Raw genomic sequence first — 24,295 nt, forward strand, 5'->3', positions numbered from 1 at the left:
ATCTACCCCGAAGGCCACTGGTGAGGCACCAAAGGAGGTAGGCACATGAACCGCCTGCATATCATTAGCTCATGTTAGGAATATCTGGTGAACTGGTTGCCTTCCTCTGCCTTTCTCAGGTTCAGATATGGGAGCGGAGGCAGAATGATTTTCTTGTGGCCATTAATTGGCCAGTTTAGGATCTCAGTTGGCCTAAGGGCAGGCTGGTTAACTGATGCCCGTAATGTGGGGGCAGGCCATGGACAGGCAGGAAGACAGTGCGCTGGCCATCCATTTTATTTCCTACATCCCGAAACCAAAATCAAATGTGTGAGAACTGTCAGAAAATGTTTCATGATGGTGAGTCTCACTGTTGCTTGATGGAGTCAGTCTGTGCTGGAAAACAATGGCCTCCATGTTGTTTGCAAAGTTTTCACACAATTGGAATTGATTCCGCTGTACTCTGTGGTATTCTGCTGGTGGACTGCCCAGAGTATATGGCATTTCGTCATACACAGCAGCTTTTTATTTATCTGTTTATGGGAAGTAGGCGCCATGGCTAGGTTAGCATTTAGTGGCCATTCCGAACTGCTCTTGAGAAACCTTGGTCCTAATTTTCAGCAGATTCTGCAATCTTCTGCGAGCACAGGGAATATAATATTTTACTTTCTAGTGAGTTGACACTCCTGCTCCTTGGATGCTGCCTGACCTGCTGTGTTTTTGCAGTTCCACACTTTTTGACACTGCATTGCATTGCCACCTTAACCAAATTACTACATGCTTGATGCAATATGCTTCACATGTGATAGCGCATTGTCTAATCCAACCTCAGACTAAAGCATCAGTGGCTTAGCTGCTGTTTACAAGAGTAAGATCATGTCCCGCTACATCTTTAGAAAGACTGATTTCGTCTTCCTCCACGGGCAGAGTAGTAAAAATAACGACTGCAGATGCCGGAAACCAGAGTCTAGATTAGAGTGGTGCTGGAAAAGCACAGTAGTTCAGGCAGCATCCGAGGAGCAGTAAAATCGACGTTTCGGGCAAAAGCCTCACTGGCAGAAGGTTGGCCGTATTTTTGCAGCTGTAGTGAAATAGAATGGCAAGGATGGGCTTTTGGTGCCAGGAGAGAAGAGAGAGAAATGATTGCTAAAGGTATTTAGAGTGTGTCATGTAGGGACAGACAGGAATAAGAGGGTACGGTGAGATGATGCTCTGAGCAACTTGTCCTCTGGTATTGCCAGTGACCACAGATGGTCCGTCTCACCTAGTCTAACATGGTTTTTCTTAGTGGGGTTGTGGGCAGGCTTAGTCCCTTCTGGCTTTCTAATTCAAGAGATGGGCAACTTTCTCCTACCAGGAAGAAGCCAGTGACAGTCTTGTCAGATGTTCAGAGAATGTCTACAAGCCAAGAACATTTTTCCACCATACTTTACTATTCCTGCTGTTAGTTGATCTGCACTGTTCTGTTTGTTCTCCAATGTCAGGTGGCCCTTTCGGCCTCATGGTTCATTAGTGTTATATTGAGATGATGATGGGTAGCATTCTATGGGATGAGCTCAAGAATACTACAGTCAGTCTCAGGGAGAATCCTGGGTATTTACTGCCTCTCTGTGGTTGATGAGTGCCAGTCTATTTGTAGTTCACAATGGAGCAGGTTAGTGGATCTTGGCCTTCATTTGTCTGTCCTTTATGTCTCTTGGGTGTTGGTTGGGTTTCAGGAACACTTGCATTTGCAATTTAGTAGCTTCTGCATCTCTGGCCAATTCTATATAACAAGCCTTGATGTGTTCTGGTAGAGAAACATAGGTCAGAGGAGATACTGTGCATATTCTGTGGCTACTATTCATTGAATAGTTCCAGGTACTGACTTAGCACATTTTTCTTCATGGAGACCTTGAGTCCATTGCCACTGAATTTCCTGTAGCTGTCCTTTTGCAGCTGCTGATGTTTTTTGGCCAGGCTAATGGAGATAGTAGTCGAGAGTGGATTGCTGGAAAAGCACAGCAGGTCAGGCAGCATCCAAGGAGCAGGAGATATTTTGGGCAAGAGCCCTTCATCAGGTGAAATGTCGATTCTCTTGCTCTTTGGAGGTCCCTTCACTCTCAACTCAGATCTCCAGCATCTGCAGTCCTCACCTTCTCCAAATGGAGATAGTAGACAAGGTTAGGCAATGGTCAGTCCAGCAGTTGTCGGCTATTGTCATGGTGAGGGTGATGCAGTCACCCTTGCTCAGTCGATAACATAGGCAAGCAGCTGACAATATCTGGAGTGGGGTGTCACTATGAGATCTGAAGATTGATTGATGAAAGAGACATGGAAATGACCAAGGAGAATCAGCCAACCTCCCTTTGGGCCACAAAACAATAATTTATCAAGGCTGAAGTAAAAATCCTCTTTGAATCCATCTCCTGCTTCGAGGGTAGGGGTATATATATTGATGACTGTGGTGTATTGTATCCTTGGTTAGGGTGAGCTAAAGAGTCATGAGATGATTGTTTATCCAAAAAATGGTTAAGACAGTCAAATAGTTTTTTTTTAATGGTGAAATCAACCCCATTGAAGTTGGCAGTCTTTTTCTGGCTAATCTTTCTAAAAGGAGGTTTATTCATCACCTTCTTCGATGAGCTATTGGTTTTGTCCATAAGGGTCCTGATGTACCATGAACCCAAATGCCATCTTGAGGTATGGATGATGCCTGTGGAAGGGTTCTTTTCACATGGATGGTCAGTACACACCTACTCCCAGAGAGTTCTGGTGGAGCAAGATCTTGGTCCAAAAGCAAGAGTTGCTGAGATAATGGAGGGGAGGCTCTACTGCAAGGAAGAGGACTAACACACATGTTGTTGCTCCTATCCTTGGATCATATAGTGGATTTTGTCTCTTTCATCTCCAAGGAGGACAGCATGTCATGGGATCTCCGAGGTGCCATAACTGTCACCATTTTCAAGAAGGGAGATGAGATCAATTGCACCATCCATAGTGGATATCCCTGCCGTGTGCCACGGGGAAGATCCTTACAAAGCATCTCCTCTATCGTGATCTCCTAGTGGCTGAACAGCATCTTACAGAATCACAATCCAGATTTCATTCATCAATATACACCGTGAACATGATTGTCACAAATACAGAGGATAGAAGCATGGCCTTTTTGATGTCATAAAGGCCTTCAACTCTGTAAACATGGAGGGACTATGGAGTCTACTCTTCAAATGTAGTTGCTCACAGAAGTTTGCCACCTTCCTCCATCTGTACCGTGACACTATCTAAAATGCGATCCTAAAATGCAAACAGATCATCCACAGACTCATTGTATATGCAAACTAAGGTCAAGCAAGGCTGCACCATCGACTTCTGACATCTTGTACTCCTCAGAGATGTATAGCCAATGAATAATATGCTTTCCAGTGGCTACATGCCTGCAGCCATGATAACTCTCTTCTCTATCTTTCTTGCTCCAATATTTCACCTGACATCTGTCAATTTTCCCACCGGTGTGGAAGTAATCTACACGACAAGTGGGAATCTGTTCATTCTGTGTCCCTTCTAGTCCAGAATTAAGACCATCACAACTTCTGTTGCCAAGATGCAAAATACAATGACGCTTGCTTGTTCATCACAGGCTAAGCTCAAATCCATTTGGATGCATTTAAAGAGACAAATGGCAGAATGGCCCTTCGGCCAAATATTCTCTAGCAACCTGCTCCTGTTACTCAACATTGTCCCAAACTATCAAGATCCTTGCTGGGTTCCTAGAAAATGTTGATCAATTACCAAGCTTTGGGAGCCTCCTCTCAGCAAGGCATAAGTATTGAACTGCAGCATCACTTCCAGTGCACCAACACAGCCTCAGTCTTCAGAGCCTGTTGGATGATGAAGGCCTCAAATCCAACACCAAGTTCATGATATACAGGGTAGCAGTGTTACCCTGCTGCATGCGTCAATGGCATTGAAAATATAAAGCAGACATGTCAAATCGTTTGCGAAACAGAAACAACAATACCTCTTCAAACTCTTGATTTATCCAATGGTCGGACAGACATTCCAATATCAGTATCCTCTATGAGGCCAACATTCCCACCATTTATGCATTGGTCACAGTCATCTAAATACATTGCACAAACTACATTGTTATATACCCAGCATAAGACTCTCAAAGCAAACTCTCTATTCTCAGATATAACACAGTGATCAGTTACCAGGAAATCCTAAGAAATTCTCAAAAGGTATCCTCAAGAGAATCTTGAGCCCAAGTCAGCTCAAACTGGGGAAGAAACATCCACAAAGGTGGAAACCATTTTGAGCATTTCCAGTTCAGTCCAGGTGGTGGCCAAGCAAGCAGCAGAAGGTGCAGGCCAACCCCCAAGCATCCCACCTTCCTGCTTCGGCAAGTACCATTTAGCCTCCCTATCATTGGGTTTGCAGATTCAACACTGGACTGTTTAGTCAGGTCAGAAAATCATCCTCAACCTAGAGAGACTGCCCGAAGAAGAATTTGCAACAATTGCAATCCTCAGTTTCTCACAGCTTCCATCTTATGCACTGCATGTCAATCCTTGCACATTTTATAAGCTTATAAAATGTGCAAGGATTGACATGCAGTGCATAAGATGGAAGCTGTGAGAAACTGAGGATTGCAATTGTTGCAAATGCATCAGAACGACAAGTGGGAGGTGTGGTGATGTATGGTTCAATGTTTGAGAGAGCAAAAAGAAACAGTAGTTGAAGCAATGTGAGCAGTATGGTTGTAGATGCTGCAGACACAGTGCAATTTAAGCGATGCCAACTTATAAACTGGCTTCCCAGAATTCTGATATCTTGATTTCTTAAGTGCTGTATAGCCAATGAATAATATACATGCCAGTGGTTACATGCCTGCAGTCATGACAATTAGCAAGCAACACAAATATTGCATGCAGTTATGGACAACACTGACATGTGGTGCTTGCCACACCCAATCATATCTTCTGCCTAAATGTTAAGTAAATAGAGCCTTAGATTAGTCTGTTCACTATTATTTGTTCACTAAACTGTAGAAATTAAAATGCCCTGCCAGTTTAGGTTACAGTTCAGGAATACATACTATTTTAAAATTGTTTCTCATTTATATTGAAGTATGTTGCTATCCTCTTGTTAGGGACTATTAACATCTAAATCAAAAATCCAAACACACAATAATTAACTGTCAGAACTCACATCTTTAAACAAAACAAATATTATTATTTGTATACAGAAATTAAACAAAGTTAGCACCACTAATTCAACACTTTAATTTATAAATACTGATGAACTTCATTCTCCTTTCACCACAAACATTTAACTTACAAAATCTTGATTTATTTTTCCTGGGATCAATCCAAACATATTCCACGGCCCTCCAGAATTCACTTTAATTCTGTTTGGTGTTCAATCTGTCCTGAATTTTTTGTGTTGGTCATCAACAAATGTTTTTCTGCAATTTCCTCTTTTACAGATTTCACAACATAGATACATCAGCTTCTTGCTGAGGTTGCCAGCAGATATCCAAACACCTTCCCACAGCTTTCTAAGCTAACTCTGTACTTTTCTGCCATGAGATTATGTGAGGGCCACTGTAGGTTCCCACCACTAGCTGATTGTCCAAGACAAATATTGCTGCCTCACCCCATCAAAGGAGCAATTCTAACCTCTGATTGCCCCAAGTGGCTGACTGATTGTGCCCAAGCTATAGGATGAATGTCAGCTCTTGACTCACTGTGCAGGGACGTTCTCACTGAAAGCTGTCTCCCTTAACTTGACTAAGGACAACCGACAAACGCGACATGCATCCTGCCTTTATGCTTTCACTCATAGTGAGGTAAAATCATAGTAATGTGAGCCTGGTAATTCTGGCTGAGGGGGTCAAAGGGGTAAAAGGCAAGGCATGACAGGGAGGCTATGCAAATCCAAGTCATATCAAGGTGAGTGATCACTAAAAGTTCAGAAAGTGAATCAGAAAGGTACTGCAAGAGTCTTGAGAGGCTGCTAAGTGTCAGCTGCTGGTGTCTATGGATCTGGCATGTGGGTGGCTGTGCCCCGGGGTTTGCCCTGAGATGTTGTTGCCAGGTGTCCAGGCTTGGTGCAGCAAGTGGTGAGTTGACGTCACAAGGTATCCATTCTGTCTTTTATATTAATGTCCAGTTTCCATCTAGTTGCAGCGGTAGGATAGGAAACTGCATTCTTATCAGGTGAGATTTGCAGTTAGTGTGACTGACAGAAAGTGAGGACTGCAGATGCTGGAGATCAGACTCAAGAGTGTGGTGCTGGAAAGGCACAGCAGGTCAGGCAGCATCCGACGAGCAGGAGAATCGATATTTCAGGCATATGTCCTTTATCAGGAATGAGGCTTGTTGGCCAAGGGTGGAGCAGGGGGGAAGAGATAAATGGGAGGGGGGTGGGTTTGGGAGGAGGTCGCTGAGAATGCAATAGGGAGGTGGGGGAGAAGGTGAAAGGTCGGAGAGGAGAGTATGACAGATAGATAGGAAAGGCGATAAACAGGTCAAGAGGGTGGTGCCGAGGAAGCATGGGACTGGATAAGGTGGGGGGAGGGGAAATGAGGAAACTGGTGACCACAATCAACAATCCACATTAATATGCACCTTGGTGCTGTTTGGTAAGTATCTCATTGAAATGCCCAGAACTCAGTTCGAAAATACTGATGTGCTCCAATAACTGCAGGAGAAACGTTTGGCTGGACTTTGCATACACTTCTCTCAGGCTTCTCACGTAGCCTGTGTAGCATCATCAGCAAACTTAGCAATCCTATATTTGGTTCCTTCGTTCAAGACATTAATTCTAGTGTAAAATGGCAGACGTTGAAGAAATTAAACAAACAAAAATTACTGCTGAAACTCAGAAGGTCTGGCATGCATCTGTGGAGAGAAAACAGAGTTAACGTTTCAAGTCCAGTGACCCATTTTCAGATTATCTCAGGCTGGTTTGCGATGCAGAATGATGCCAAATAATGTGGGTTCAACTCCTGCTTTAGCTGAGGTCACCGTGAAACACTCTCCTTCTCAACCCCTCCCTTCGCCTGAGGTATGATGACCATCAGATTAAATCACAACCAGTCATATCTCTCTAATGAGACAGCATCCCCTATGGTCTGGTGGGACTATGGCAACTTTTAATTTATACTGTGAATAGTTGATACCTATTGCAACTCACTTGACACACTTCGACAACACTTTAACCTCAAAGTTAAATAATGTATTCTAAAATGTTTGGATTATGCACTATATATTTACTTAAAGTATGTAGACATTGTGATCTCTTGGCATGTGACATTTGCCACAGGAGTTCTGGCAACACTATATTTGTATATAGCCTTTGAACAGACTTACAGATCTATACTGCTTTCTCCACAGTGTCAAATTATATCCTGTTTTATAAGGACATTTCACACCATGCAATGCACAGAACCTCATTCTCCTGTAGTCCAGCCGTGTTACATTAACTCACAACATATTTTTTATGTCAAATGTGATTTGCAATGGGGACGTTACAAATTGTAATTTTTGTGAAGTGTCTCATTTAAATTGCTTCCTTTTTACAAATTGTATGCAGCCTGTAACAAAACACGTGTGAATAAAGAAAAGGACTTTTTAAGACAGTAAATAATAACACAATATAAATGAGTAATCAGGCGCAACAAGGTGGGTTTTGAATGACTAAAATCTCTTGCAAGGGGTGCAGGAAACGTAACATACCACAGGCCTTAAATAGGAGTGCTCTATTGCATTCACTTGAACCTTCTGCGTGTTCTCTGGCATAAAAACCTCTAAATTATAAATTTACCTGATCTTTAAAAAAAATACTATTTTTCTAGTTAAGGGATGCGTTTGAAGTTTAAAACTCGAGAACTGTGTAATAATTTGCAAAATTATTTTTTGTGATGTTTTAATGAATGTGTACTTTTGTGCAAAACCTGTTGAGATCTGAGATTAAACTGCATTAACAGATAGACACATTAACACTGCACGAATAAAAATGATAGAATATCACAAAATTATACTTTTTTTCTGTAATATTGCTAATTGTTACAATATTTCAGCTCTTGTTTATCAATCCTTTCCCTGCGTGGTGGCGTACTTCCCCCATTCAGCGCAAAGCAATATAAACAGCATGATTTCCCCGAAATGATGAGTGCTACAGCCTTACCAATGGTGTCGCCCTTAAGTAATTTAGGACACTTGCCAGGAGCTCTCATTGGTCCGCCATATCTATCATGGGTGTTATTGGGAATTCCCGCGTCCTGTTTTGATTTTAATATAGCGATCAAGCCCTATAGAACCACAGATCAACAGAAGAAATCTTGTTGAACGGATCACCAAGAGCTGAGCTCTCCAGAGCTTTCACACCGGCTTTACCCGCAGGTAGTTGTTTAACTGTATGTTGTGCATTCATGTAACGATTGTTATTCCTTTGCGTCAGATGTATTTTAGATACAACTTTGCAACAACTTGAAAGGTTAAAAGATATTTTCTTTGCAATGTAATGAGAAGCCAAGGAATAATAATTGTTAAACCGTAAATATAGAAAAAAAATCTCGGAATGATAATTTGTTTGAATTGGGCTGCAGTCTATGCAACTGTATATTTTAAAAATTAAAATATTCAGGTCACTATATTACAGTAATATTGTAGTTTTAAACAAGGCAAACTTTCAAACAATGATTAGTGTATTGCCTTTTATACACGGTACACTGCACACGGAAGTAGTGAAGAAATGCGAGCTCAGAAACCGAGCACTGTACTTGCAAACTTTTTGATCACACAATAGTTCAATTTATAAATGACATTTATTAATAATTAAAAATTCACTTGACAGTAAACATTTAAATTACAGTGTAATATAGGATTGCGGTTCCGTTTGAGCTGTTTTTGACTAAAACAGATGATTTGCAAAATGCAAGAGGGATTCATGCAGGTAAAGCATGTACGAATGTGTTTTGTGCTTAGTGCACGCAGCTTCACACAATTGAGACCGGATGAACTTTTTTTCACATTGACCCCAGCAAATTCATAATTTTCACAGGTTGACGATCTGGCCGTTCTTGTTTTCAGTGTCTATCTGCCGAGATGCGGTACGAGGAAGCGGGAGGTTTTTTTTTAATCACTCATCGGATCACTTTGCGGGATGCGATTTTCACAGATCATGAAGCACTGCCCTTTCCGTAGCCTGTCGCCTGATAGGCCGCCTAGTGGCTGACTTCGCCTGAATGTGATGGAGTAACACGTACACCCTTACTGCTTGCACAATGTTAAACCTTCAAGTCCTGAAGTTGAAATCCATTGGCAATAAATGCTTAAAAAACAATGCAAGTAGTATTAGAGTTACAAATAGTCTGAGAATATAGACGCGCCTTAATTTTTTTTGTATAATTTGGCTTAAATAATACTTGGAAAGTAAAGACCTTAAAAAAACTTATCTTTTCTGTACAGATGTAAACTTGACAGCGCTTTGCTGGTCCTGGTACCGAACCATATGATAATGAGACTTTGGGTTAGTGACGGTGGCTTTTTGTTAATGAAAGCTTGCATCCAACGCAGCAGGACATTTTAATGGAGGTGTAAAGATAGCAATAGTGTGACTAATTTATCTACTTCTTGATAGATATTTGATGTCGATTTTAATCAGTCCGTTCAGAGGCCTCGAGAGTCGGTAGGACTTGAATCTTCTGGATCAAAGGACACTATCCTTACGTCATAAGGGCCCACATCATTTTTAATTATTTCCTTTCCAAACACACTAACCAGTTGTACAAAGTTAAAAATCACACAACATCAGGTTATAGTCCCAACAGGTTTATTTAGAAGCATAAGCTTTCGGAGCCTTGCCCCTTTATCAACCTGATGAAGGAGCTGAGCTCCGAAAGCTTGTATTTCCAAGTAAACCTGGTGGACTATAACCTGGTATTGTGTGATTTTTAACTTTGTCCATCCCACTCCAACACTGGCACCTCCACATCAGTTGTACAATGCCATTGTCATGACTTATGCTCAATTAACTCAGCATAGACCAGCGATACTTTGGATTTTCTTGGTATGTAATGTTTCAGATATGAAGATTTTGTTTTTTTCTACAGCAGATCTCTCGAAATATGCCTTTGACAAGAATGCGTATGAGACCCTGGCTGGAATTACAGATAAATTCCAATGCAATTCCTGGGTTAATTTGGATAAACAAGGCAAGTACATAAAGTTTAACTCAATACAATCTGCAGGTGCACAGCTCTGAAAAAAAATCTTCCATTTTAATATTTTAATCAAAAATGAGTATTTGCAAGTAGAGATATTTTCACTTCCTACACAGCAAAGTGTACACACCATTGTTTGCAGTTCATTGCTTGGAAAGTGGTAAAAATGGTTTGTTTCTGTCAAAGCCGCTCCCCCAACCTTTGCCAATGTAACATGTAACCAGGTGTATGCTTTAAACAGTTTGAGTGACCAAAGCACTTTATAGACCTGGGACATATAGCATATAGGAACAGACACTAAAAATATTTTCACATTCCATTATGTGATTTATGCAAACCATGTTTGATGTGAAGTTTCCAGTCTGCTGAATCATGGATTCATTTACTGCATGAGCACTGGGATAACTTGGCTGTGGAACCATTGCAATTATTAGATAGTTGACTTTAATTTATATGATACTGTTATTAAGTGATTAAACCTACTTATTCCATTGAAAATGCAGGAAAGAAAGATGTTCCAAATTCCGTGGAAGCATGCTGCCAGACATGGATGGAACATGGACACAGATGCAAGCCTTTTCAGAAACTGGGCTATACATACAGGTAGATACTTTGATTCTTGTCTTTGCAATCGTGCAGAGTGAAGCTAGATGTGTATAAATATTGCTTATTAAATATATCTAACAGAATTTGTGAATCATTGAAGTGTTGTATTAGAATTAACTTGGCAATGTTGCCTTCCCTGTAAGTCAGTTAGAGTCAAAGAGTCTTAGAGATGTACAGCATGGAAACAGACCCTTCTGTCCAACCCGTCCACGCCAACCAGATATCCCAACCCAATCTAGTCCCACCTGCCAGCACCCGGCTCATATCCCTTCAAACCCTTCCTATTCATACCCATCCAAATGCCTCTTAAATGTTGCAATTGTGCCAGTCTCCACCACATCCTCTGGCAGCTCATTCCATACACGTACCACCCTCTGTGTGAAAAAGTTGCCCCTTTCAGATCTGGTCTATCCTTTTCCATCACCAATTTAAAACAAATAGCATTATGGTCGCTGGCCCCAAAGTGCTCCCCCACTGACACCCTCAGTCACCTGTCCTGCCTTATTTCCCAAGACTAGGTCAAGTTTTGCATCTTCTCTATTAGGTACATCCACATAGTTCTGTAAAGAACATTTATAAATGTCACAAAGTCATGGCCATAACAAAACATAAATAAAACAAATGATCATTCCTGGCATTGATCGAAGCTTGCCTTAAAACGGAAGAATCTAAATATATTTTATTTAGTCTGATTTTGAATGATTCTTTTGCAAAACCTGCTTTCCCATCAAATCACCTGAATGTCTTGTTTTAGCTTTGAAACTCCTTTAAGACAGGTTCTATAACGTGCTGTTATAATCGTGAGATCTCCAAATGTTTTGTATTTCCTATTGCTACTTTCTGTAGGTACATCATAGACTTTCCATTTCCTCAAATTAAAATCACACTATATTTTGTTTGGCAAAAGCCAGAAATTGATTAAAGATTCTCAGAAGTTAAAATTTCAGGTGGAAGTTTTTAAGCAGTTTTCCTTCAATTGATGATCCTGTTTGCACCTCCTTGTAAAATTCCCATATTTGGATGTTTAACCGGCATGCCTATTCTTCCATTTTCTTTGTAGGAAGGTTTAGACAAGGAATAGATTCACCAGAGCCTAAAACATGGAAAGCCAATTTCCGATGTGCCATGAACTCACTGCCTGATATAGAGGAAGTGAAGGATAAGAGTGTTAATAAAGGCTCCAGTGCTATTCGAGTGTACAGAATGCTACCACCTGTTGACAGGTCAAAGCAAAAAGGTACTGTAACCCCCTTGTTTTTGTTACATTCTTTATTTGAATAGAAATATAAAGTGCTCAGCTCCTCCTTTTTTTTAAACAGAAAAGAAATCCAGGTCATCCAAAGATTCTAAAAGCAAGAGTAAAAAAAAGGTATGTCTGTGGGTTGCTCAGTATAATTTCAATTTGAATATTTTCAGCCAAGCACAGTATTGTATCACAAAAATAATTTGCTTATATCTTTGCAGGAGTTCAAGTCAAAGGTCAAGTTAGAAGTGACAGAGCCTGTTACGCCTAAACTACCAGTTGATCACACCACATATACTGCACCAGAGCATAGTACTTCACAGGAAATGGTGGTTGACAGCACTGTGAATATAGGAGGTGAGAGAGCTGAAAATCTCTTTGTCTAGACACCTTTGCAAAACCACTCAGAATCTAGTATGGCTATTACAGCTAACGAGCTTTTAAGAGAATGTTTGATATTTTGCAATGCAAAGTTGAGAGTGTAGTGCTGTAAAGACACAGCAGGTTAGGCAGCATCCAAGGAGCAGGATAATCGACGTTTTGGGCATAAGCCCTTCATCAGGAAATGCTGAATTTGGGGCGGCGTGGTGGCTCAGTGGTTAGGACTGTTGCCTCACGGTGCTAGGGACCTGGGTTCAATTCCAGCCTTGGGAGACTGTGTGGAGTCTGCACATTCTCCCCATGTCTGCGTGGGTTTCCTCCAGACGCTCCGGCTTCCTCCCACAATCCAAAAGATGTGCAGGAGAGGTGAATTGGCCATGCTAAATTGCCCATAGTGCTAGGTGCGTTGGTCAGAGGGAAATGGGTTTGGGTGGGTTGCTCTTCGGAGGGTTGGTGTGGACTTGTTGGGCCGAAGGGCCTGTTCCCACACTGTAGGTAAGCTAATCTAGCAATTACTGCTGTATAAACATAGCAAGTAAATAATGGCAGATCACCATATATGGTAATTAGAAGAATCAAATGACTGTCCTGTTTTTAATTGATCTTCCTGAATGTGACCTGCCTTGCAGGAGACATCGTAAAGGGAGCAAAACAGGACTCATTTTTTTTTCCTCACTCAGGATTTTGTGGCCAACTGTTGTACAATGCATTGAATTTCCATTTACATTGATACAAAATTCTTTAGAAAATTTGTCACCCATCACTTCAAATAACACTGTAACTAAATACTTTAAAAAATGTTACATTAACAAAGATTTGTCAAGTAGTCTGATGAATTTTTCATTTCTCAAAGTGCATGCAGTATGAATGTCAACTGGTAGCATGATTTTGAATATGTTAAGCACTTGCATTGTATTGAGCTTATTTTGTTTGCACCTGGTTGTTACAGAATTTTCTCCATCGGAAACATGCCCTGTTGTTGATTGGCCTATCAATGAAATAGTCGGAGAATCTGAAGATCAGGTAGTCAGCACATGTGACCTGTATCCATTTCAGATCTCTCCCATGCCCTCTCCTACAGGTTCGTACAAGATGCTCAAATGTAGTTAGTTTCTGAGTTTGCAAATATTTCTGTATCTTGAATGAAACACAAGAGCCATTTGGCAATGAACTGCTTTTTTTGGTATTGTTCTGCAGATTCCATAACGTCATAAACAGAGTAGGAGTCAGCTAGTTGGTCTCTGAGCTTTTCACTGCTATTCAATACAATCTTGGCTATATTTCTACCTCAACTAAACCTTCCTTCAGCATCTCCTCATCACTCCAACAATCAAAACATTCATCAATCTGTGACGCAAAATGCTCAACAACTGAGCATTCCAGCTTCCCACTCCTAGGGAATGCCAAAGCTCCATAACATCCCAAGTGTCCAAACTTCTCCCATTCTTATCCCTTATGGTGAAGAGCACGCACTACAACCATTCTGAAACTTTAACGCACCGCTGAGGGAAACATTCTTCAAGCATCCAGTGCTTCTCAATCCGTTTCCGACTGTGACTCCAATTTGAGGCTTGAAAATGATTACAACTCCTCAGTGAATTGTGAGGACTGGGGGAGGGGAGGGGTTGGGTATGTTGCTTTGAGGGAGGCAGGGTACTATCTGTAAGGGTGAGACAGCAGCTCTTTTAACCTGGTCAGAACTCTACGGCAGCCATTGCTACCTCATAGTATCCAGTCTCAAACTTTCATCTCACTATTTCACTTGGGGTCTCAAACTCGCTGGTCTTTCCTACACCTCCCTAGTTACGAAACTTCCACATCTCAGTAATGTCACTTGCTTACTGTGGATTTGCTCTGCTTACTCCAAGACAAGCATGTCGCTGTACCAATTGTAGCAAAGCATCCCCATTGAGACTTTCAGATGTCTGCACTTTAAGAAATTGCAGTGGCCACATAAGTTGCATTGTAAAGCCTTCCTCAGACCTTCGGTGTCTAATATCTAAAATTCACACAGCTAACTACAACCTGAAGGTTAATGAGCCAAATTAGTAAGGTTATTTGCCAAATTTTTCCAGCATTGGGCTTCTGAATCCCAGTACATTCACTTATAAGGCAGTGAACATCTAGGCTTTGTACCATAAAATCGGATTTATTTGTCCATTTAGATTAGTAGGCAGGACTATCAGTGTTGCGTAACAAACTTCCTTGAAATTTTATGTGAATCTGTTGAAGTTCTATATTATTTGTACAAAATGATGTCCTGATGTCATACTGCACAAGTGATTACTCAGTGGTACTGTCGTTAGGGATCTTTGCTTTGGAAGATGGGCTACAAGGCTGTGGGTCAGGTGCTGGAAAGTAGAATTAGAATGGGAGGCTAGTTTTTCCATCTGCACAGACACTTTAGGTTGACTGGCCTTATACCTGTACTGTAACATTTCTGTAGTTTTCTGTGGTTCTAAAAAGTGCTTTAAGTGGCTGTCCTCTAATCATGGAGTATCTCCCTATCAAACAAAGTACAACTTTTTATTTTTTCTTCCTTTCTGGTTTTACATGCCACTGCGATCTAAAATGTAAGCAGACAATTGGATCTTCTATAAGGCGATTGATGTCAGCAATTCAGCGGGCCAGGGGGAGATAGTCTGGAGACCCAAAACTTTATGAAACATTGTATTATTTCCTTACTACAAATACAACTCTCCGAATAAATAGGTTTTTTTGTTTGCTGTCCTCAGAATGTAAGTAAGAAAGAAAGGGTTTGTGTCGCACCCAGGAACATACTAAAATACTTTACAATCATTGAGGTATTTTTCAATGTAGTTACTGGAGTAATGTGGAGTAATAAAACAGCTAATCTGCATGCAAGATGCCACAATCATAATTATATAACCAGAGAATGTGTTTTAGTCCTATTGGTTGGGGAAGACTACTGATCAGGACACCTCCCTCACTCTATTTAAATAGTGCTGGCAATACTTTGCATCTAACTGAGAAAGCAGACCAGTCCTTGATTTCCGGAAAGCTGGGACATTTGGCAGTGCAGCAGCCTGTCAACATTATACTGGAATGTACTATAGCTTGGATTAATTGCTCAAGTATCTGGTGTGGTGGTTGAATTTACAATCTTCTGACTCATTGATGGGAGTATTTCTGATTCAGTCAAGCTAACTTAACACTTGCAATACAGAAAAAAACATGTTAAATGATATATAAAGAGAAAGCAATATATTAATACAGCCATTTATCTAAACATTGAAGGTTAGTTGTGCAACAAAATGATGCAAAGTGCAATCTAAAATCCACTTTTAAACTTGTGCTTACTTTGGCATCGGCATTCATAGATCCCAGCATTCTCAGCAGATCTCTGTCAACAGGCTCAGGTTGATAATAGACACTATTTATGACTATAAGATGTAGATGAGAAAAATTAATAAGATATCTATATCAGATTTGCTTTTATATATTTTTGCAAAATGCAAAATTTGTCAGTAATATTTGCATAGGTAAATGAGGAATCTGATAAATAAAGCTAAGCCTTTTCTAATGGAAAATTCTCAAGTAGCAGTGCTGTAGTACGTAGACCTCACCAATAATGCAGTCCCACTGTCACCTTAAAAAATAATCCCTCACTCACTACTCTCACTGTGTAGTTTTTTTTATATCACTCCTTATAGAATCACAATTTTATAATAATTTACTCCATTTAGAAATTATTTGACATTCTGATTAATTTGAGAAGATAAATGGTGGTGCAAGGATTTACTTTACCTACATTTTACACTTCAAAATTAGTTTCTGTTTGGAAAATTCTCTATACTCTTATGGAAGAGTGACATTTAAAGATGCCCTTTAATGCAAGGTCAGTGTTTCAGAGCTACAATGAACTAAATTCCACAAAACCAAGTAATGTTTTTGTCACATTTGATTTGACTTTGTTTTTCTGCTTTGAACTGATCCAGTAACAGAGAGGTTAACATTCAAAATTAGTGCAATCTGAACTTTAAAAGTGGGTTTAAAAACCACTGTTGGGGTGAACACGATGAGGCATTTGTATGTGAGGAATCTGCTTGACTTGGCAGGGAAGAAGAGGAGAATTTTGTCTACTGCAGTATGGTTTAGGTGTCTGGCAAATCCACTGATTTGTACTGAATTTGCTTTCTCTTGTTCTTTATAGCAACCAGTGCAGCTGACAGCTTTCTAACATCGGATGAAGCTTCTGAAGTAAGTTGAGTGTACTGAGAAAATTATATAATGTATGTACATGGGAAGCTCCATATGATTTTATTTTTAAATCTGTTTTGTTGCCATTAAATTTAAAACAAAATTATTAGGTAAAAGTCACCTTTTGTCTGGAGAAGCCAACAATGCTGAGTGAGTCACTTTGTTTTCTCAGATACTTCCACTTTCTTTCCCTCCAGCCTTTTTTTTGGGATTACCCATACTTGTGGCTGAGGGATGAGAGGGCAAACATTTGCCAGCAGTTTGCTGCTTGTGGTGAATGTTCTTGATTCTAGAGTCCTGAATATCTATGATAGTTGTGTGTTTCATGATTGGTCACAACACACCACCATGCTTCCAGAAAACATTTTGGCAAAATGTCCTGCTAGTTAGTGATGGCACTTATTTACTTTGTTACCTGATATAAGAATGGATCAGTTGTAAAACCTATTCATTTGAAGTTGTTGTGGCAAGGAATTATTTTCAATCCGGGTACTTTACTTCTGGGGATTCAATAATGCTTATGAAATGGTTTTTAAAAATATTTTTATTGAGAAATCTTTCTTTACAAAATTAGAAAGATACAGAAACATGAAAATATAGCATCATAACATCAAAAACAGCGGTAAACAATAAACCTGGCACTATACCTCTCGACAAAAGAAATCAAAGCTACACTTATTACAAATCAATCAATAAATAAATAATGCTGCTCAATACAATATGACCATCAATTAGTGAAATGATTTTTGTTAAATTTGCTTTAGAAATGCTTCTAGTAAAGATCAATTATAAAAATTAAAATTAATTCACATTGTCCATTCTTAATGATGGCATCTTTCCATAATACTTTGATAGGAATACACCTGTACCACCCACATTGTAAGTTGTAGAAGTAGGTAGCCTTAATACTGTTCTGTCAATGACAGCAGTCCTGACTAATTTTAGTGATGGTCAGCACATTATTCTCACTGCATCAAACATAATGTCTGCACCAAAATATTGGGGTTAAAACAACTTACATCGTGCTATAAATCTGCTGAAGTAAAAAAGGTGATCCCTCCCATTGCTGACTAATTTCTAAAGTAAACATGCTGCAGATTCTGACCATGTGTAAGTGGCCACAAAGCCTTTTAAATTTTCTAAGAAATTCCTTCTGACTCAGTTTGCTTCAAAGGTGTGACGCTGTGAACCATAGGGAATTGCAGCTGACTGCAACTTTAAAACTAAAGCTGAAGAGATTTTTACAGTTGAGTTCATAGCGAATCCCATGCTTGAATAAAAAGTGATACTGAATTAGGATTGAAGATAAAATAATGTGATGAAAGTCTTGATCATGTTTTATTTGAATGTTGTTTTTTTTTGTAGATCACACAAGAACCCAGTCAGTGGGAGCACAGTAGCATTGAAGGGAAAGGATACCTCAGTAATGTAATAGGAACAATGCCATTAACTCCCTTTGAGAATAACCTTAACACAAATGAACAAGAAACAATCTCCCATTTGACATTCCATGATGGCAGTTGGTCAGATTCAACAGGTATCATTTTTTTACATTTTTTGACTTCTATTCTTATTCAGCATGTTGGTTTGTTGTATGAAATGTTTGAGGTAACTACTAACAAAGTTATTGGCGTCAGGATTTTCGTTGAATTGGGAAGGGGAAGAAGAAAAAGGAGCAAGTTTGGGGACAGAAATCCAGAAATCACAGGAATATGGATGCCATAGGAAATTTAACATTTGTTCCTGATTATAACATTTTTTACAATGTTTCCTGCCAAGTTAGCGAGTTTTGAGAAGATTTGTAGCTCAGGTTGAGGTTCTGGATATAGGGTTGCCTGCTGTGCTGCAAGCTTCATTTTCAGTTGTTTCATCTCCATACTAAGTAACATCATCAGTGAGCCTTGGATGAAGCACTGGTAGTATGGCCTACTTTCTATTTATGTGTTTAGGTTTCCTTGCGTTAGGAAGGTTCCAAGGAAACCTAAACACATAAATAGAAAGTGGGCTATACCACCAGTGCTTCATCTGGAGGCTCACTGATGATGTTACTTAGTATGGAGATTAAATTGCCATGAGTTCATTACATGATTTGACCTTACAAACATGAATAAAAGAAAAGAGAGGCAGGAGCCTGGCTAGTGGTTGATACAGCTCTTTCGTCTTTTTTATTCAGGGAATAGTCTGACATGGTCATACTCATAGAATCATACTTTACAGACCATGTCCCAGACACCACCATTGCTATCCCTGCATTTGTCTTATCCTAGTGGCAGGACAGATCCCACCAGACGTGGCAGCACAGTGGTATACAGTCAGGAATGAATTGAACTGAGAGTCATCAATGTTGACACCAGACGTTGCGAACTGTCAAGGAATAGGGTCAACCATGGGCTAGGAGAACTCTTACTGGTTACTACGTACTGCCCATCCTTGGCTGATAAATGCCACGTGGAGGAAGCATTAAGGATTGCAAAGTTGCAGAGTCTACTTTAAGTGGGAGACTTTAATGTCCATCCCTATGAGTGACTTGCAGTGCTGTTATTGCTGATCTGCACAATACTGGAAGGACACAACTGCTAGACTGGCTGGTGAGGGATCCAACAAGAAGGAAACACATACTTGACCTCATCCTCACCAATCCACCTGTAGTAGATGCAATTTCCAAGACAGAATTGGTAGGTCAGACTACCCGCACAGTCCTTTTGATTATAAAATCCTGTCTTCAAATTGAGAATCCGTCCATCATGCTGGCATACACTGCCACCATGCTTTGTGCTCAAACATCTTCAATCTCATGGCCTAGCAGTGAGTGTGGCATCAAGGGGCTGTAGCAGAACTAGAATGAATGGTAGTTTGGTGGTTAGAACACAAAGTAAGGTGATTATGCTTGTTGGAGATCAGTCACCATAACTCCAGGACATCTCTATGGGAACCCATCAGTGGCCCAGCCAACTTTAGCTGCTTCATTAATGACCTTCCAACTATCATAAACCCAGAAGTACAGATATTTGCTGATGACTGCATGATGTTCAACACCATTCATGACTGCTCAGATACTTAAGTAGTCTCTGTCCAAATGTAACAAGACCTGGACCTTATCGAGGCTTGGGCTGACAATTGGCAAGTAATGTACACATGGCACAAGTGCCAGGCAATGGCCATCTCCAACAAGACAGATTCTCATCATCGCTCCTTGACGTCCAATGGCATCATACATCTGAAAATCACATTGTCAATATCTTGGGGGTTACCATTGACCAGAAACTGAACTAGATGAGTCATATCAATATGGTGGCCCCAACAGCAGGTCAAAGGCTAAAAATTCTTCAGCATGTAACTCACCTCCTGACTCTCCAAAGTCTATCCACCATCTACAAGGCACAGGTCAGGAGTGTCATGGAATACTCCTCAATTGCCTGGATTGGTGCATCTCCAACAACACCCAAGAAGCTTGGCTCCATTCAAGGGAAAGTAGCTCGTTTGAGTGGCACTACATCCACAAGCATTCACTCCTCTACTATTAAAACTCAGTGCAGCAGTGTGTACCAGCTCCAAGTTGCACTGCAGAAATTCACCGATTCTCCTAGACAGCTACTTCTAAATGCATGACAATCTGAAAGGTCCAGGGCAGCAGATATGTGGAAACACCATCAGCTGCAAGTTCCCCTCCAAGTGATTCCCATTCTTACTTGGAAATATATCACCGTTCCTTCAGTGCTGCTGGGTAAAAATCTTGAAACTCTCCCTAAAGACATTGTGAATGTATGGACCCCAAATCAACTGCTGTGGTTTAGGGCAACCTCAGTTGGCCATAAATGTTGACTGAGCCAGCAAAATCCCCAATCTATGAATTACTGAATTAACTGATAGAGTAGCAATCTTCCTTCAAAAAGCAGCAGATCTACTTGCAATGAAAAGCAATATCGTTTCTGTGCTGTGTATAGAAAATGCCTGTGGTTGAATACTTGTATATCTATGTTCGGGTTCCATTCCATTCACCCACGAACTCTTGTTCTCACTACACCTACAGTTTTTTAAGAATATCCTTTTTTGTGAAATGCAATCTGACTGATAAACAAATAAATCAAAAGCAGTTCAATGTGGTTTATAGATGAAATGTTTAATCCAGAGCAATAAAAGATTATTCAAAAGCCATGTTTCTTTTATTTATTAGTTCACAGAATGGGGGCATTGCTGGCTAGACTAGCATTTATTACTATCTCTAATTGCCCAGAGTTCAGTTAAGAGTCAACCACATTGCTGTGGGTCTGGAGTAAGAAAGGCAGTTTCCTTCCCTGAAGTGGATTTGTGAACCACATGGGTTTTCCAGACCATCGGGAATGTATTTATGGCTATCATTGGACTCTTTAATTCCAGATCATCATTGAATTTAAATTCCACCATCTAGCATGGCAGGATTCAAACCCAGGTCCCAAGAACATTACCTGGGTCTCGATTAACAGTCCAGCAGTATTACCACTAGGTCAATGCCTCCCCATCTTTTAAATCTATTAGTTGTTGACAGCCTGGGAAAAAAATGACGTTTTCCTTGTCACTATGTCCATTTGCACCAAATATGATGTGACTAGAATATAACTTCAGATGTTACTACATGTTGAATGTTAAACAAAATGTTTGCTCTTACTTTGAGCCAACCATAGAGCTCAGAAAGAAAAGGAGAATTGAAAAATGCCAGTAAGAGTAGAGATAGAAATTAGGTGTGAATGTCTTGTCTTATACTAAGAAATTGGATATCACAAGTAATATTGTTAATTCTTCTTTGTAGGTGGGTTAGAATTGAAATTTCCTACAGACAGAGGAATGGACCTTCTGAACTGGATCGAATCAGTAAACTGGCCAAATGGAGCTCTCATCAGTTGCACTTGAAGTTAAGACTGTAGAGCAATATGTACTTGTAAATAAGTTTCGTTTTCACTCTTGTGCATTTTCTGAACAACGAGACTGTTATCACCTCAGCCATTTCAGTCAGATTCCATCACCACTGCAGGACATGTGAACAGAATTTTGAAGACATGCTTGTGGTACCGTTTTAAAAGTCTCCATGTTTGAGTCATCCTTGAAGAATGCAAATAGCGTCTACCACAAGGAAACCAATTTCAGTGAGGCCAAGAATGCTGTTGTGTGATGTCTGTCATTTAACGTGTTTGCTGCTATGTGAAATCAAGTATTTTTAATTATTCATTCAGTTTTGTCTTCATCAATTGTCTTAACCAACAAGACATTTTTAACACACATAGACAAAAATTGAAGGTGAGAGTAGCAAGCTAAAGGTATTTCAGATACAAATTAGATATTGTCAGCAAGTATTAGACTTGTTGCAATTTTGACATTTACATGGCTAAAAAGAAATATATTACTCATTTTTTTTGTTTAACTGTACATATGTATTAAAATATGAACATCTTCTAATCTTGGAAATGCTTGCTTCTCTGATATCATGAGAGGAAATCATCCACAAAAAACACTGAATATAGAGAACAGCATTACTTAGTATCTATGAATTGCCATCAAAACCATTGACACAATGTAAAAATTATGTACATATTATAATGCTGAAAAAGCTTTAGCTAACATTGGAATTGATTTGCTTTTGAAGTTCTGCTGTAGTCATTGATCTGTGCAGATGAAGCAAAATGTAATTTGAGTGTTTTTCTTTACTTTTTGTTTCTTCAGAAACATTTTTTCTTGAAGTTTATAAATAACATAGTATTGTTGACAATGTTAAAAACTCCTAGTTGTGAATATTTTGGAAATTGTATATTTCTAGATAATTGCTGTTGTGCATTTGAAACTTAAAATTTACTTTTGATACATAATAAAAAAAGACAGATCATGTAAGTGTTGACATAAATTAGACTTTGATTCCTTGAAACATATATGGCTTAAGGTTTTTGGGATTTTGAAAGGAATTGATAGAAACTTTTTCTGTTGTTAGAGCAAGCTACAATAAAGGGGACATAATCTTAAAACCAGATAGGTCATGGAGGAAGAAATTTAGGAAACATCTTGATAGAAAATCTGGTAATAATGTTGGACTATCTCCTGCAAAAGCGATAGATGATGGCTCAATTAATTATTTCAAATCTAGGTTTATGTTAGCTAATGGGGACAATGCTAATGGTGGAACTAAGATATGTGGATAGAGTTAGGACACAGATCAGCCATGATTGTATTGAATAATGGAAATGGCTCAAGGGGCTGATCATCTCCAGTTCCATGTTTTGGTTAAATAATTGTGAACCATTACGTTTTATAATAGGACTTAATATTCTGCATTTATTTATCACCTAAAAGGATCATGCAAGGCTTGCCTCCAAATTAGGAATTTCTGGTGAACAGCTCACGGACAAATGAGTAATACCTGTTTCTTTTTTCATAATTTACAACCTTCTAATCACAGGAGAGCAAGGTGTTATCTTTAAGAATGCAATTTTTAAAAAAAAAGATTTGTTTTTAATTATGTAGAAAAATAGAAACTGTTGTGTTTCTCATTTCCTCTTTTAACAACTTGCCAGATCTCTCTGCCAAAGCTGATGAAAATATTAGCCTGTGTATGCCAGAGCTATTTATTCTTCAGGGCATGTAACCAGTTTGAATTCAGTGTTTCCTCCAGCTCTGCATCTTTACTTTGGGAACAGTTGGCGTGAAGAAATAACAGTGATCATATTTCTAATGACTGGTTAGGTTTTAACAACCTTCTTTAGGCCTCCCCTATGTAATCTGAGATATTATTTTAACGAGCATTAGAAGCTCTTCTAACCCTTCCCCATATCCATTTCCCAAAATCTGAATAAGGTATGCATCTTTTTCAGAATGCAGCTTTTGAAAAACTGACAATCTAACCTTCTCAGTTGCACAGCACACAAATTTCCTGGCCAAAAGGACAATATCTCATCCTTAACTGCTGCTATAGACAAAGTTAATTTGTCCACCTGAGTCCAACATCAGCTCCTCCACACCCTGTCTCATATTGATTATCATTTGGTCACTCTTAATACTGCTAAGTGCAAGATTTGGCTGACTTTTAGGCAAAAATAGGCTAACTTGTCAATTGGGTGTTTCATGGAAGGTTTGGGTCTGTGAGGTTTCTCATGAAATTCACTGCAGCTCACCTTATTATGTATACACCATGCATCTATGATACCACTCCCACTGTATCTTGTACCTACCAGCTGTTAGTATATTGTGGAATTTCTACCACCACAGTTGAACCAGAACTGTGCAGCAAGTCAATCACACAGGCCATGAAATGCCATTCATAATTGCAGTGTGTTGCCCTCCCCATCAACCCTTCCAGCTTTGATCTTCCTCGTGTTCCACCTATTTTTTAAAAATTAACTGCTCTTCTACCTGGTTTACCCCCTAGGCCTCAGGCATACTGTTTAACTATGCCCCAAATAGTTATGCTCTGCCTCTGTATTGAGGTTAGGATGGTAGGGACCAAAAGTGGCCCTCTCACATATTATCCCTTGCCTTCCCATGTTCTGCCATTGCACACTCTTATATGTTGAGTTTTCCCTGTACATTCTGGCATGCTGCCTCTAAACCCCACAATTAACCTCAGTGTCTCCACCATATCTCTGGCCGCCCCTGACAAATCCTATTGACTTTCAAAGCACCGACACCCTGGA

The 24,295-nt window shown here is 39.7% G+C and overlaps 1 protein-coding gene across 2 annotated transcripts; it reads left to right on the plus strand.

Annotated features, from left to right (window-relative positions):
• Positions 1 to 8,201: 8,201 nt before the first annotated feature.
• On the plus strand, positions 8,202 to 22,502 carry LOC132823224 (interferon regulatory factor 1-like). Of its 2 annotated transcripts, none has more exons than XM_060836850.1 (10): positions 8,202 to 8,369; positions 10,085 to 10,183; positions 10,696 to 10,795; positions 11,859 to 12,035; positions 12,118 to 12,167; positions 12,263 to 12,398; positions 13,372 to 13,503; positions 16,597 to 16,643; positions 18,009 to 18,180; positions 21,430 to 22,502. In XM_060836850.1, the coding sequence occupies exons 2-10, from the start codon at positions 10,097 to 10,099 to the stop codon at positions 21,528 to 21,530; spliced, it is 1,002 nt and encodes a 333-aa protein (XP_060692833.1). In that variant the 5' UTR covers positions 8,202 to 8,369; positions 10,085 to 10,096; the 3' UTR covers positions 21,531 to 22,502. The 2 variants fall into 2 exon arrangements, with proteins under 2 accessions (XP_060692833.1, XP_060692832.1); XM_060836849.1 differs by having other exon boundaries at positions 8,203 to 8,369; positions 10,082 to 10,183.
• Positions 22,503 to 24,295: the final 1,793 nt, after the last annotated feature.

The sequence above is a fragment of the Hemiscyllium ocellatum genome, chromosome 16 (assembly GCF_020745735.1).
Source record: "Hemiscyllium ocellatum isolate sHemOce1 chromosome 16, sHemOce1.pat.X.cur, whole genome shotgun sequence".
NCBI lineage: Eukaryota > Metazoa > Chordata > Chondrichthyes > Orectolobiformes > Hemiscylliidae > Hemiscyllium > Hemiscyllium ocellatum.